The sequence below is a fragment of the Saccoglossus kowalevskii genome, chromosome 19 (genome assembly GCF_978046115.1).
Source record: "Saccoglossus kowalevskii chromosome 19, keSacKowa6.1, whole genome shotgun sequence".
NCBI classification, from domain to species: Eukaryota; Metazoa; Hemichordata; class Enteropneusta; family Harrimaniidae; genus Saccoglossus; species Saccoglossus kowalevskii.
The window spans coordinates 25,658,546-25,673,314 of NC_140659.1; the positions used below are offsets into that span (position 1 = coordinate 25,658,546).

Consider the following 14,769-nt stretch of genomic DNA (forward strand, 5'->3'; position numbering starts at 1 on the left):
AATAACATGTATGGTTATCATCAGGGTACCCTTAATTCGCTTTTACCATTGTGGTACCATATACATGTATTGCTGACTATGTGTTTCAGGCCTTGCTTTTGCATTGAAGCAACACATCTGTAGTGAGTCTTAAAGTTGCAGGGGAGCCGAACACAAGGCTTTGAAATGCATATTATTCAGCAATGGCTGCCACATAATAAAAGCGCAAGTTTAGCTCCGAAAAGAAATGTGATTTCATTTCAGAGACCACCTTGAATCAGATGATTTTGCAAACGAAATGCATGAATGTAAAAGAAATGTTTCTCAAATTGACTAATTTCACTGAAAAACTGTGAAAATTCCACAGAAGATGAGACTTGGTGGAAACACTGGTCATCGTGCACTGCACCATTGAATTTTGTGAAAATCAAAAGTATTTTACCTGAGTTGTATAAATCACATGGGACCCATATTGAACAATGCAAGACTGGCTCTAAATTTAATTGTGTAAACCCAAGTTCAGGTGATGACTGAGTACATCATCTTACAGTACCTAATTTAATTTATGACATTGTTTCTGATAAATCCATCATTTGTTGTATTTGTAAAATCCTTCTCCTGTTTTTCTTCCTAATTTTCCATCACAAACAAGTTTATGAACCAAGTCACTTTTCCTAAACAGTGGATCAGAGGGATATGAATCGTGAAAACCTGCAAGAAGAAAAATTGTAAAGAGAATTAGGTCTGTGATTTCTCAGATGTGTACTATCAGTGATTTCATGACAATATTAAACTAAGAATATAACAGTGAAATGATTTGAAAGAACTGTCAACAAACTTTCATGTTTTATAATTTGAGAGCAATCATGACCTCAGCCATTTTCTTTCCAAATTTGAATTTACCTTAATTTACTGGATCAAACTTATGATTCATTAGAATCCAGTGCCCTTAACTTACTATTCATTAGAATCCAATGTCCTTAACTTAGTATTCATTAGAATCCAGTGCCTTTAACTCACTATTCATTAGAATCCAATGCCCTTAACTTACTATTCATTAGAATCCAGTGCCCTTAACTTACTATTCATTAGAATCCAGTGCCTTTAACTCACTATTCATTAGAATCCAATGCCCTTAACTTACTATTCATTAGAATCCAGTGCCCTTAACTTACTATTCATTAGAATTCAATGCTCTTAACTTACTATTCATTAGAATCCAGTGCCCTTAACTTACTATTCATTAGAATCCAATGTCCTTAACTTACTATTCATTAGAATCCAATGCCCTTAACTTACTATTCATTAGAATCCAGTGCATTTAACTCACTATTCATTAGAATCCAATGCCCTTAACTTACTATTCATTAGAATCCAATGTCCTTAACTTACTATTCATTAGAATCCAATGCCCTTAACTTACTATTCATTAGAGTCCAGTGCATTTAACTCACTATTCATCAGAGTCCAGTGCCCTTAACTTACTATTCATCAGAGTCCAGTGCCTTTAACTTACTATTCATTAGAGTCCAGTGCCCTTAACTTACTATTCATTAGAATCCAATGTCCTTAATTTACTATTCATTAGAATCCAATGCCCTTAACTTACTATTCATTAGAGTCCAGTGCCCTTAACTTACTATTCATCAGAGTCCAGTGCCCTTAACTTACTATTCATTAGAGTCCAGTGCCCTTAACTTACTATTCATTAGAATCCAATGCCCTTAACTTACTATTCATAAGAATCCAATGACCTTAACTTACTATTCATTAGAGTCCAGTGCCTTACCATACTATTCATTAGAGTTCAGTGCCCTTAACTTACTATTCATCAGAGTCCAGTGCCCATAACTTACTATTCATTAGAGTCCAGTGCCCTTAACTTACTATTCATTAGAGTCCAGTGCCCTTAACTTACTATTCATTAGAGTGCAGTGCCCTTACCTTACTATTCATTAGAGTCCAGTGCCCTTAACTTACTATTCATTAGAGTCCAGGGCCCTTAACTTACTATTCATTAGAATCCAATGCCCTTAACTTACTATTCATTAGATTCCAGTGCCCTTAACTTACTATTCATTAGAATCCAATGCCCTTAACTTACTATTCATTAGAATCCAATGCCCTTAACTTACTATTCATTAGATTCCAGTGCCCTTAACTTACTATTCATTAGAATCCAATGCCTTTAACTTACTATTCATTAGAGTCCAGTGCCCTTAACTTACTATTCATTAGAATCCAATGCCCTTAACTTACTATTCATTAGATTCCAGTGCCCTTAACTTACTATTCATTAGAATCCAATGCCCTTAACTTACTATTTATGACGTACTCCATGACTTCCAGTCCAATATAGTCAGCTAACTCAAACGGCCCAATCTTATATCCAGCTCCAAGTTTCATAGCAGTGTCAATATCTTTGAAGGAAGCATCACCTATTTATTTAAGCAGAAATTTTATTATATCAGTGGCGCCCTCTAGAGGTTCAAGTTTCATAGCAGTCAGTATCCTTGAAGGGAGCATTTCCTATTGAAGGTCTCATTTCATCAATTAGTCAGTGTTCATAGTTAGGCAATGGATTTGCTTTCACTGCGTTTAATCTGAAACACAATATATGAGAGCATACTTCAATAACGTCAACTGTTAGATGTGTGTGTACATGTAGCTTTGTTTATTGACAAGTAAACAACCCTTGATTAGACACTTCAAAACTGGCTGCTTTTCTGAGAATATCAAAGATAGAAAACGTGACAAATCTGTGTGTTCTGTTTACATCGATTTTGTAGGAGTTTGAGCTGGCCAACATGTGTTTATCTGGCCAGAATGTTATCACAACAATTGTTATTCAACAAATTAAAACAATATTTTGATTTTTCTATCCTGTTTTCACCCAAATGCTAATATTTCCATCTATAAAGTTCTAATTGGTGGTATGAGCCATGAAGCAGAGAAGTTTATTATAGCAGTGGTGCCCTCTAGTGGTTCAAGTTTCATAGCAGTGTCTACACATTGAAGGAATAACCAACCATTAAAGTAAAGATTTACAAACACCCTATACTCTGTTATGATTCAAAATAAAAAAACGATTGGGCTTTTTGCTGGCCAAAATTCAATTTTTACCAAATTCAATAACGTCAAAATGAAGATTAAGTTTGCAACATTCTGAAAAGTGTCTGATTTGCTAAAATTAATCGGGAAATTGAATATTATATATGAAATCATGTTGTATGTATGGGTGTACACACCTCTTTCAGCCATACGACATGCTTCTAGCATATACGGCACCATTAAACGGTTAACGATAAATCCTGGTGTGTCCTATGATGCACAGAATATATGAATTAATTTATATTGATTGTACTCATGTCATCACTTGGGAATCAAAATACAGACACAATGTGAAATACATTACTGAACTGAATATAATTGATAGATGATACAATTCAAGACAATGTAGCTACTGATAATACAATAGGTGATTTCCCGTTCAACTGTGAGATCTCGCGAGATGCATGAAAGATTCGCGTCGAACATCTGCCACAAAAATCGAACATTTGATTTTAAACTCGAATTTCTTTATTTCGTAGCTCACATCGACCGGCCTATCTTCGAATACCCTCACTTAATGGAAATTGTCTATCATCAAATGTGTACAGCACATTATTAGGCATGGAAATGCCCCCCAAAATATTTTCGCATTTGTCGAATCCCACGGGATGTTTGATGCCACTACGACGCTATAACCTTTGTTTGTCCTGTTTTTACGTTTGATTTCATGCATAACGCAGTGAATGGAAAATGGTCTATTCAGGACAATGTTGCTACAAATGATACCATTCTGGAAAATGTTACTTTTTAGGGGTGGGGGGTGTCGGTGGAGCACTTAAATGCTAGCGAGTCTCTGCCACACGCATCAGGATGAAGCTAACACATACACTCACCTTACACTTCACTATCTCTTTGCCAAGCTTTGTACAGAATTCCATTAATATATCTACAGTTCTTTGGGATATCATGTTGTGAGTGACCAACTGTTCAATGAGACATCAATAAAAGTCAGAAATTAATTTCTAATTATTCTAAATAAAATCAAAGCAGATATTATTCATAGTGAAAACAATGATACACAAGAGAATTGAAAACAATGTATAGATGTAAATACCTCAACTATCTTCATGACTGGCACAGGACAGAAGAAGTGTAAACCACCTATTTTTTCTGGAAAGCCAGTAACACTGGCCATTTCACCAACTGACAATGAAGATGTATTGCTAGCAAATACAGCAGACCTGTCAACAGAGAAGCAAATATAAAAGTGCTTGAACGAACTTACATTTTAATCTATTTAATCTCTTTTCATCCTTTGAAATGGATGATAATGGATACATTGTACACAAAAAAAGAAATACGTGATAGTGACATGATAGAGGAAAAACACAGAGAAAATCAAAGAAAACATCTGTGAACCAAATTTCAGTGAAATTTGATGATTATGCACATTGTGCAAATTTGGCAATTTAATCAAAAACTAATGCTGTGTTCCCAGGCACTAATTGGTTATTGAAATTATGCAAATTAGACATAGATTTCATTCCCAAATTAATTAGGTCTGTGTATTATGTACCAAGTTTCGTTATAATGTGAGGATTACCGGTAATTCTTAAAAAATTGGTGTACCAAGTTTCATTGAAATGAGTAGATCAGTACTGGTACGAGAAAAGCCAAACATTAACTAATCATTATGCAAATTAAATGATTAATATCCACAGATTTTTACCTCAAACTAATTAGATCTGTGCATAGACCTAGAGCATCTATGTACCAAGTGACATAGCAATGTAATGATTGGTACTTGAAATATTAGTGAAAAAGCCAAAAATTTACAAATTATGCAATTAAAATTATCAGGTCTGTACACTGTCAAATTACATCTACGTACCATGTTTCATTTTAATGTGATGGTTAGTACTAGAGATATACAGTGGAAAAGCCAAAAATTTATTAATCATTATGCTAATTAGATAATTAATATGCATGGCTTTTTACTCCAAGTCATATCAGATCTCCGCATTGTTCCAAAGCATCTATGTACCAAGTTCAAAATCCGAAGGGGGGTTCTTTAAATAACATGGAACAGCTAAAAATTAGTTAATTATCATGCAAATTAGGTAATTGATATGCCATTATTTTAAACCAAAATCTAAACCAATCTACGCATTAGCCCAGAGCGTCTATGCATAAAGTTTCATCAAAACCCAACATATGGTTCTTGAGATATCAGTGGAAATGACGGACGCACACACACGTACAGACACACTAACTGCAAAGACTCCCATTGTTTTGTTGAGTCAAAAAAATTTAAAAATTAAAATGGCAGAAAATCCAAAAATTTAGAATGTCATTAAGTGACATCAATATCTTGGAAGTGTCTGTACTATCCCAATTGTGCATGATTATTACAAATGCCATATATGGATGTTTTCTGTGAATATCCCATTATGATATAGAAAGATGGTCACACATCCCTGTCAAATATGAAAAGTAGGTGCAGGAGAGACAATTAATTTTGACATACGCCGATGCCATGCTATTGGCAAGAACAGCATTTAAATGACACACATGGAACTCTGTGGAAAGTTGAAGCCAGCCTGCACAATATGTTTCATCACAATTATGAGTTTCATTCTTGGTAGATTATTTTTTTTTGAATTACGGCACTTACTTACTTTTTTTAAATATTTTTTGTGCCAGGCGACAGTTCCAGACATTGGGTATCACTGTTGTCTCTCCTGACATTTTTTTTTTGTATGTGCAAATTGCAAGTGCTAGTGACGACACATAGGGCATTTTGCCACAGAAGTCATATTCATGTTTGGGACTACATGACAGGGCAGTGTGGCCATCTCTCTGTCAAATGGCAATTTGTAATGCGCTATCCTGGCGTCAACCAGACTCGATCGAACACAAACACCTGTGGACCTTAACCAAGGTTCCCCCAAAGTCGAATTCGTTAGTGAATGAATTTCGACCAGTGGAATTGGCCTTCCCATTGAGTCTGTGGCACACTCACCCAGGGTAGGGGTCGACCCTTTGATGTTCAACCTAAGGTAGGATTTGAACTTGGGTCTACAGAACATGAGTCTGATGCGACAACCACTATGCTACCAGTGACCGGTAGCATAGTGGCACTTACTTCTTAATATCTGCATTGTTTAGCTCAGTAAACAGTTTTTTTTTCACTGACATATTTTCGTAGATGGCTTCAACAATCATATCAGCATTGGTAACAGCATCTATAGTGTTTGTACTCACTGATATATTAGACATAACACCCTGAATAAATGTTTCACATCTCTAGAAATATACAAGATTAATCATATGAAAAGAATAAATGAATGAATAAATAAATTAATGAATAAAAAATATTTGTTTAATCAAGTAAAAGCACATATATACTTAAATATTTGGTGTTAAATAAATATGAAATTAATTAATATACAAATGAACCCATTAAATCACTCTTCAATATTACAGAATTGGCAGAATATAGTTCATAAGATATTTTGTAATCTCAAACTAAAATTAACTTAAATTGTATAGTTCATCCATATTAAGCATATTTCAACAAAGTTTGAAACCAGTAGATAGAAATGTGAATGACAAATATTGAATCCAATTATAAATAAAAATGAGCTGAATATGCCTGATTTTTGTTACATTCTCTGCCTGCACAAAACTTACAAAAGTGTGAATCTCTGCCTCAATTTTATCAATCATCATTCTTATGTTTGGATGAAATACAGATACATTGTAGCATGATTATAAACAGATAACAAAGGTAGTTTATAGTTATAGTTTACAAAGAACTTTTATTTTTTTACTTCTCGCCCCAAATTTCACTAGGTACTCATACCCAAGTATTTATATTAAATTTGACATACAATCAGTACTTCAATACTAATTTTAAAAATTGCTGAAAAAAGATTAGCTTTTCAATTTTCTAAAAGTGAACTTACACATGTTTTCTGTATTTCCCGTCAGATCATTTTTGTTATCATTATGTAGTCAAAATATGGTTTGAAAATATTTTTATTCTGAAATATCATTCCAGTGGGCTTTGGAATAACATAAACAAGGCCTCATTGGAAATGCATTTAACTTTGTGGTATTTTAATGGACATGGACAAAATGGACAAAAACAGTCTACTTTGCAGAGGGTAATCAGTCTTGCATCCATAGGGCCTCTCACTCATAACCATGCTCTTCTAGTGCTCCCCATTCCAATTGTATATACCCCTCTTCAGGGCACGTATAGTTATTTGGAGGGGCATATTGAATTACATTTGGGGGGCTGGATTTTTAGGGTTAGGCTTTAGGTCAGGGGTGAGGGGGTCTTAAGTAAATTAACATGAAAATTCAGCGAAAATATAAGTGATAATATTGAAATGAGAAAAAATTGTGATTTATTTTCATGGTTGTGCCAATAGCCAACTACTCTTCACATGTGGCTGTCCTGTTTTGATATAAAATAATACATATATAATACTTACAGTTGGTTCTGTTTTAAATTTTTTATTGGCAACAGCCACCAATCCTTCCCTGATATCATTCATAGATTTATTTAACCGCTCCTCTGATTGGTCAACCAAGGTCACATGGTATCCCACCTGGGCAGAGTTCTATAGAAATGAATGTTATTACTAAAATTAATTGATATTTTGGAAATTTGTTTGGTTGATTAAAAACAGTCAGATTAAATTTGATGTAGGTATAGGTTTATTTGTTTTTTTTAATTTTCATATTTTTTTGTCTATTTATTAAATTCCCATTAAAATTACACATTAACTTTGATAGGGTTAGCTAATATCCCATGAAATAGCATCCAGTTACCCAATGTACCATCACCAGAGGCTGCGGCACAAAAGTTGCATTGAGGGGGGCATTTCGAAGGGCAAATTTTGCTGACATACGTAGCTTAGTTTAATGACATCTCCAGGGAAAACTTTGGGCAGTTTAGCTAATTGTCCATAACATTCTATAAGGTTTACTGAAGCCTACCTGAGCTATGCCGGAGCCCATAAATCCGCAACCAATGACAGTGACATTGTTGACAGCAGCAGTTTTCGCTGCGCGAACAGACAAGCTTCTGATGATAACTTTAGTAGCAAGAGCCATGTTATAAGGCCGTTCAACCCCTCTTTTTCTCTGTTGGAACGCAAAATTAAATGTCAAATCATCTAAGGTCAGGGAGACATCGATACGGGAGGATAACCAATGTACAGATTCGACAGTCGTCCCTATAGCGCGCCATCCCCGAGCTGCATATTTGTTTACAAGGGCGGCGCTAACGTACAAATCATTACAATGCCCATCTTTCGTTTACAATTTGCTTCGCACACGAGAAATATAATAAATAGCTCTATTTTAGCGTTATAATGAAATGAAATTATATGAAATATAATGAAATTGTTCTCAAGCCAATACATACCAATTTTGTAGTAAATTGTTGGTAATAAATATTTTGTATGGCACCTCTTGAGCTTGCAATTTAGTAATTTAGTTCATTTTTAGTTTTTTTTTTTAAAGTTGTTTCAAGAGAAATTCTGAAACTATTGACATTAGTAATGAGTTCAAAAAACGAGTATCGTTGTATAGTACTTGTTTACAGTGAGAATAATTTGGCCTTTAAACGACTAAATTCACCTCTATTTACTACTTCGAGGCTCGTTATGTAGGTTAAAAATATCTGCACACGAAGGAATTTAACTTGCATGTCCCTTGAGGAAGCAGAGTTTGTCTGCTGTGTATGTTTTACACAGTCGAAAACGAGTATCATTTTTGCCTAAAATTATACGACGGGTTAGAACGAAAATATATACATCCTACAGAACATATCCAAATATAGGACAATCTAGAAACTTTGTGAGTGGTATCCTTCTCAATACACTGATTATTTTTGCTAAGCTTGTACATTTTGCATTTCAGGAACGAGACATGAATACGTAAGTAATTTGCATAGTTATTTCATGATAAGCTTCTTTGTGCAAAAAAAAAAAAAAAATAGAGGGAACTATTCTTCTCATGTGCTTATTTTTGCAGTCAATACCAACATTATTGAGCAACGTCGTAACAATGAATACCGCAGTACATACGTAATAATATGAAAGAACGCCATGGTCTCATTCTCCTTCGCAGAGACTACGGGTCTTTTATCACTAAACTAGGTAGTCACCGTAGAACGTCCCACTAGTCTAGTTGCGGCTCTGTGTCTCCCTAGGTCAGGTCATATACTCGAAGACTCTGCAAGAACGTTTGTTGGGTATGACAGTTATATATTTTCACGAGTGATAAGTGTATAAGTGACAATTCCTTATCATCACAGAATGTTCCGCAATGCCTTATCATCATAGAAATATGCGCAATGCCTTATCATCATATAATGCCCCACAAGGCCTTATCATCATAGAAATACGCGCAATGCCTTATCATCATAGAAATATGCGCAATGCCTTATCATCATATAATGCCCTACAAGGCCTTATCATCATAGAAATACGCGCATTGCCGTATCATCATAGATATACGTGCATTGCCTTATCATCTTAGAAATACGCGCAATGCCTTATCATCATAGAATATCTCGCAATGCCTTATTATCATAGAAATACGCGCAATGCCTTATCATCATAGAATGTCTCGCAATGCCTTACCATCATAGAAATACGCGCAATGCCTTATCATCATAGAATGTATCGCAATGCCTTATCATCATAGAAATACGCACAATGCCTTATCATCATAGAATGTCTCGCAATGCCTTATTATCATAGAAATACGTGCAATGCCTTATCATCATATAATGTCTCGCAATGCCTTATCATCATAGAAATACGCGCAATGCCTTATCATCATAGAAATACGCGCAATGCCTTATCATCATAGAATGTCTCGCAATGACTTATTATCATAGAAATACGCGCAATGCCTTATCATCATAGAATGCCTCGCAATGCCGTATCATCATAGAAATATGCGCAATGCCTTATCATCATATAATGCCCTACAAGGCCTTATCATCATAGAAATACGCGCATTGCCTTATCATCATAGATATACGCGCATTGCCTTAACATCTTAGAAATACGCGCAATGCCTTATCATCATAGAATGTCTCGCAATGCCTTATTATCATAGAAATACGCGCATTGCCTTATCATCTTAGAAATACGCGCAATGCCTTATCATCATAGAAATACGCGCATTGCCTTATCATCTTAGCAATACGCGCAATGTCTTATCATCATAGAATGTCTCGCAATGCCTTATCATCATAGAAATACGCACAATGCTTTATCATAGAATGTCTCGCAATCCCTTATCATCATAGAAGTATGCGCAATGCCTTATCATCATATAATGCCCCACAAGGCCTTATCATCATAGAAATACGCGCATTGCCTTATCATCATAGAAATATGCGCAATGCCTTATCATCATATAATGCCCTACAAGGCCTTATCATCATAGAAATACGCGCATTGCCGTATCATCATAGATATACGCGCATTGCCTTATCATCTTAGAAATACGCGCAATGCCTTATCATCATAGAATATCTCGCAATGCCTTATTATCATAGAAATACGCGCAATGCCTTATCATCATAGAATGTCTCGCAATGCCTTACCATCATAGAAATACGCGCAATGCCTTATCATCATAGAATGTCTCGCAATGCCTTATCATCATAGAAATACGCACAATGCCTTATCATCATAGAATGTCTCGCAATGCCTTATTATCATAGAAATACGTGCAATGCCTTATCATCATATAATGTCTCGCAATGCCTTATCATCATAGAAATACGCGCAATGCCTTATCATCATAGAAATACGCGCAATGACTTATCATCATAGAGTGTCTCGCAATGACTTATTATCATAGAAATACGCGCAATGCCTTATCATCATAGAATGCCTCGCAATGCCGTATCATCATAGAAATATGCGCAATGCCTTATCATCATATAATGCCCTACAAGGCCTTATCATCATAGAAATACGCGCATTGCCTTATCATCATAGATATACGCGCATTGCCTCAACATCTTAGAAATACGCGCAATGCCTTATCATCATAGAATGTCTCGCAATGCCTTATTATCATAGAAATACGCGCATTGCCTTATCATCTTAGAAATACGCGCAATGCCTTATCATCTTAGAAATACACGCAATGCTTTATCATCATAGAATGTCTCGCAATGCCTTATCATCTTAGAAATACGCGCAATGCTTTATCATCGTAGAATGTCTCGCAATGCCTTATCATCATAGAATGTCTCGCAATGCCTTATTATCATAGAAATACGCGCATTGCCTTATCATCTTAGAAATACGCGCAATGCCTTATCATCTTAGAAATACGCGCAATGCTTTATCATCATAGAATGTCTCGCAATGCCTTATTACCTTAGAAATACGCGCATTGCCTTATCATCTTAGAAATACGCGCAATGCTTTATCATCATAGAATGTCTCGCAATGCCTTATCATCATAGAAATACGCGCATTGCCTTATCATTTTAGAAATACGCGCAATGTCTTATCATCATAGAATGTCTCGCAATGCCTTATTATCATAGAAATACGCGCAATGCCTTATCATCATAGAATGTCTCGCAATGCCTTATCATCCTAGAAATACGCGCAATGCCTTATCATCATAGAAATACGCGCAATGCCTTATCATCATAGAAATACGCGCAATGCCTTATCTTCAGAGAAATATGCGCAATGCCTTATCATCATAGGCGCATTGCCTTATCATCATAGAAATACGCGCATTGACTTATCATCATAAAAATACGCGCAATGCCTTATCATCATAGAAATACGCGCAATGCCTTATCATCATAGAAATACGCGCATTGCCTTATCATCTTAGCAATACGCGCAATGTCTTATCATCATAGAATGTCTCGCAATGCCTTATCATCATAGAAATACGCACAATGCTTTATCATAGAATGTCTCGCAATGCCTTATCATCATAGAAGTATGCGCAATGCCTTATCATCATATAATGCCCCACAAGGCCTTATCATCATAGAAATACGCGCATTGCCTTATCATCATAGAAATATGCGCAATGCCTTATCATCATATAATGCCCTACAAGGCCTTATCATCATAGAAATACGCGCATTGCCTTATCATCATAGATATACGCGCATTGCCTTAACATCTTAGAAATACGCGCAATGCCTTATCATCATAGAATGTCTCGCAATGCCTTATTATCATAGAAATACGCGCATTGCCTTATCATCTTAGAAATACGCGCAATGCCTTATCATCTTAGAAATACACGCAACGCTTTATCATCATAGAATGTCTCGCAATGCCTTATCATCATAGAAATACGCGCAATGCCTTATCATCATAGAATGTCTCGCAATGCCTTATTATCATAGAAATACGCGCATTGCCTTATCATCTTAGAAATACGCGCAATGCCTTATCATCTTAGAAATACGCGCAATGCTTTATCATCATAGAATGTCTCGCAATGCCTTATTATCATAGAAATACGCGCAATGCTTTATCATCATGGAATGTCTCGCAATGCCTTATCATCATAGAAATATGCGCAATGCCTTATCATCATATAATGCCCCACAAGGCCTTATCATCGTAGAAATACGCGCATTGCCTTATCATCATAGAAATACGCGCATTGCCTTATCATCTTAGAAATACGCGCAATGCCTTATCATCATAGAATGTCTCGCAATGCCTTATTATCATAGAAATACGTGCATTGCCTTATCATCTTAGAAATACGCGCAATGCCTTATCATCTTAGAAATACGCGCAATGCTTTATCATCATAGAATGTCTCGCAATGCCTTATCATCATAGAAATACGCGCAATGCCTTATCATCATAGAAATACGCGCAATGCCTTATCATCATAGAATGTCTCGCAACGCCTTATCATCATAGAAATACGCGCAATGCCTTATCATCATAGAATGTCTCGCAATGCCTTATTATCATAGAAATACGCGCAATGCCTTATCATCATAGAAATACGCGCATTGCCTTATCATCTTAGAAATACGCGCAATGCCTTATCATCATAGAATGTCTCGCGATGCCTTATCATCATAGAAATACGCGCAATGCCTTATCATCATAGAAATACGCGCATTGCCTTATCATTTTAGAAATACGCGCAATGTCTTATCATCATAGAATGTCTCGCAATGCCTTATTATCATAGAAATATGCGCAATGCCTTATCATCATAGAATGTCTCGCAATGCCTTATCATCATAGAAATACGCGCAATGCCTTATCATCATAGAAATACGCGCAATGCCTTATCATAATAGAATGTCTTGCAACGCCTTATCATCATAGAAATACGCGCAATGCCTTATCATAATAGAATGTCTCGCAATGCCTTATTATCATAGAAATACGCGCAATGCCTTATCATCATAGAAATACGCACAATGCCTTATCATCATAGAAATACGCGCATTGCCTTATCATCTTAGAAATACGCGCAATGCCTTATCATCATAGAATGTCTCGCGATGCCTTATCATCATAGAAATACGCGCAATGCCTTACCATAGAATGTCTCGCAATGCCTTATCATCATAGAAATATGCGCAATGCGTTATCATCATATAATGCCCCACAAGGCCTTATCATCATAGAAATACGCGCATTGCCTTATCATCATAGAAATACGCGCATTGCCTTATCATCATAGAAATACGCGCATTGCCTTATCATCTTAGAAATACGCGCAATGCCTTATCATCATAGAATGTCTCGCAATGCCTTATTATCATAGAAATACGCGCATTGCCTTATCATCTTAGAAATACGCGCAATGCCTTATCATCTTAGAAATACGCGCAATGCCTTATCATCTTAGAAATACGCGCAATGCCTTATCATCATAGAATGTCTCGCAATGCCTTATTATCATAGAAATACGCGCAATGCCTTATCATCATAGAATGTCTCGCAATGCCTTATTATCATAGAAATACGCGCAATGCCTTATCATCATAGAAATACGCGCAATGCCTTATCATCATAGAAATACGCGCAATGCCTTATTATCATAGAAATACGCGCAATACCTTATCATCATAGAAATACGCGCAATGCCTTATCTTCAGAGAAATATGCGCAATGCCTTATCATCATAGGCGCATTGCCTTATCATCATAGAAATACGCGCATTGACTTATCATCATAGAAATACGCGCAATGCCTTATCATCATAGAATGTCTCGCAATGCCTTATTATCATAGAAATACGCGCAATGCCTTATCATCATAGAATGTCTCGCAATGCCTTATTATCATAGAAATACGCGCAATGCCTTATCATCATAGAAATACGCGCAATGCCTTATCATCATAGAAATACGCGCAATGCCTTATTATCATAGAAATACGCGCAATACCTTATCATCATAGAAATACGCGCAATGCCTTATCTTCAGAGAAATATGCGCAATGCCTTATCATCATAGGCGCATTGCCTTATCATCATAGAAATACGCGCATTGACTTATCATCATAGAAATACGCGCAATGCCTTATCATCATAGAAATACGCGCAATGCCTTATCATCATAGAAATACGCGCATTGCCTTATCATTTTAGAAATACGCGCAATGTCTTATCATCATAGAATGTCTCGCAATGCCTTATTATCATAGAAATACGCGCAATGCCTTATCATCATAG

General features: G+C 36.0%; 1 protein-coding gene across 1 annotated transcript; it reads right to left on the reverse strand.

Annotated features, from left to right (window-relative positions):
• Nucleotides 1–451: 451 nt before the first annotated feature.
• LOC102802639 (hydroxyacyl-coenzyme A dehydrogenase, mitochondrial-like) lies at nucleotides 452–8,297 on the reverse strand. Its single transcript, XM_078007381.1, has 8 exons — nucleotides 8,041–8,297; nucleotides 7,533–7,661; nucleotides 6,176–6,336; nucleotides 4,145–4,271; nucleotides 3,924–4,013; nucleotides 3,228–3,300; nucleotides 2,301–2,417; nucleotides 452–690 (listed from the first exon to the last, which is right to left on the reverse strand). The coding sequence occupies exons 1-8, from the start codon at nucleotides 8,155–8,157 to the stop codon at nucleotides 569–571; spliced, it is 936 nt and encodes a 311-aa protein (XP_077863507.1). The 5' UTR covers nucleotides 8,158–8,297; the 3' UTR covers nucleotides 452–568.
• Between the last annotated feature and the right edge of the window lie 6,472 nt (nucleotides 8,298–14,769).

Coding starts and splice junctions, on each gene's coding strand:
- LOC102802639 (XM_078007381.1), bottom strand. CDS start 8,157: ATGGCTCTTGCTACTAAAGTTATCATCAGAAGCTTGTCTGTTCGCGCA. Junction 7,662..8,040: donor TGGGCTCCGGCATAGCTCAG/GTAGGCTTCAGT, acceptor TCATTTCTATAG/AACTCTGCCCAGGTGGGATA. Junction 3,301..3,923: donor AAGAGATAGTGAAGTGTAAG/GTGAGTGTATGT, acceptor TGTGCATCATAG/GACACACCAGGATTTATCGT.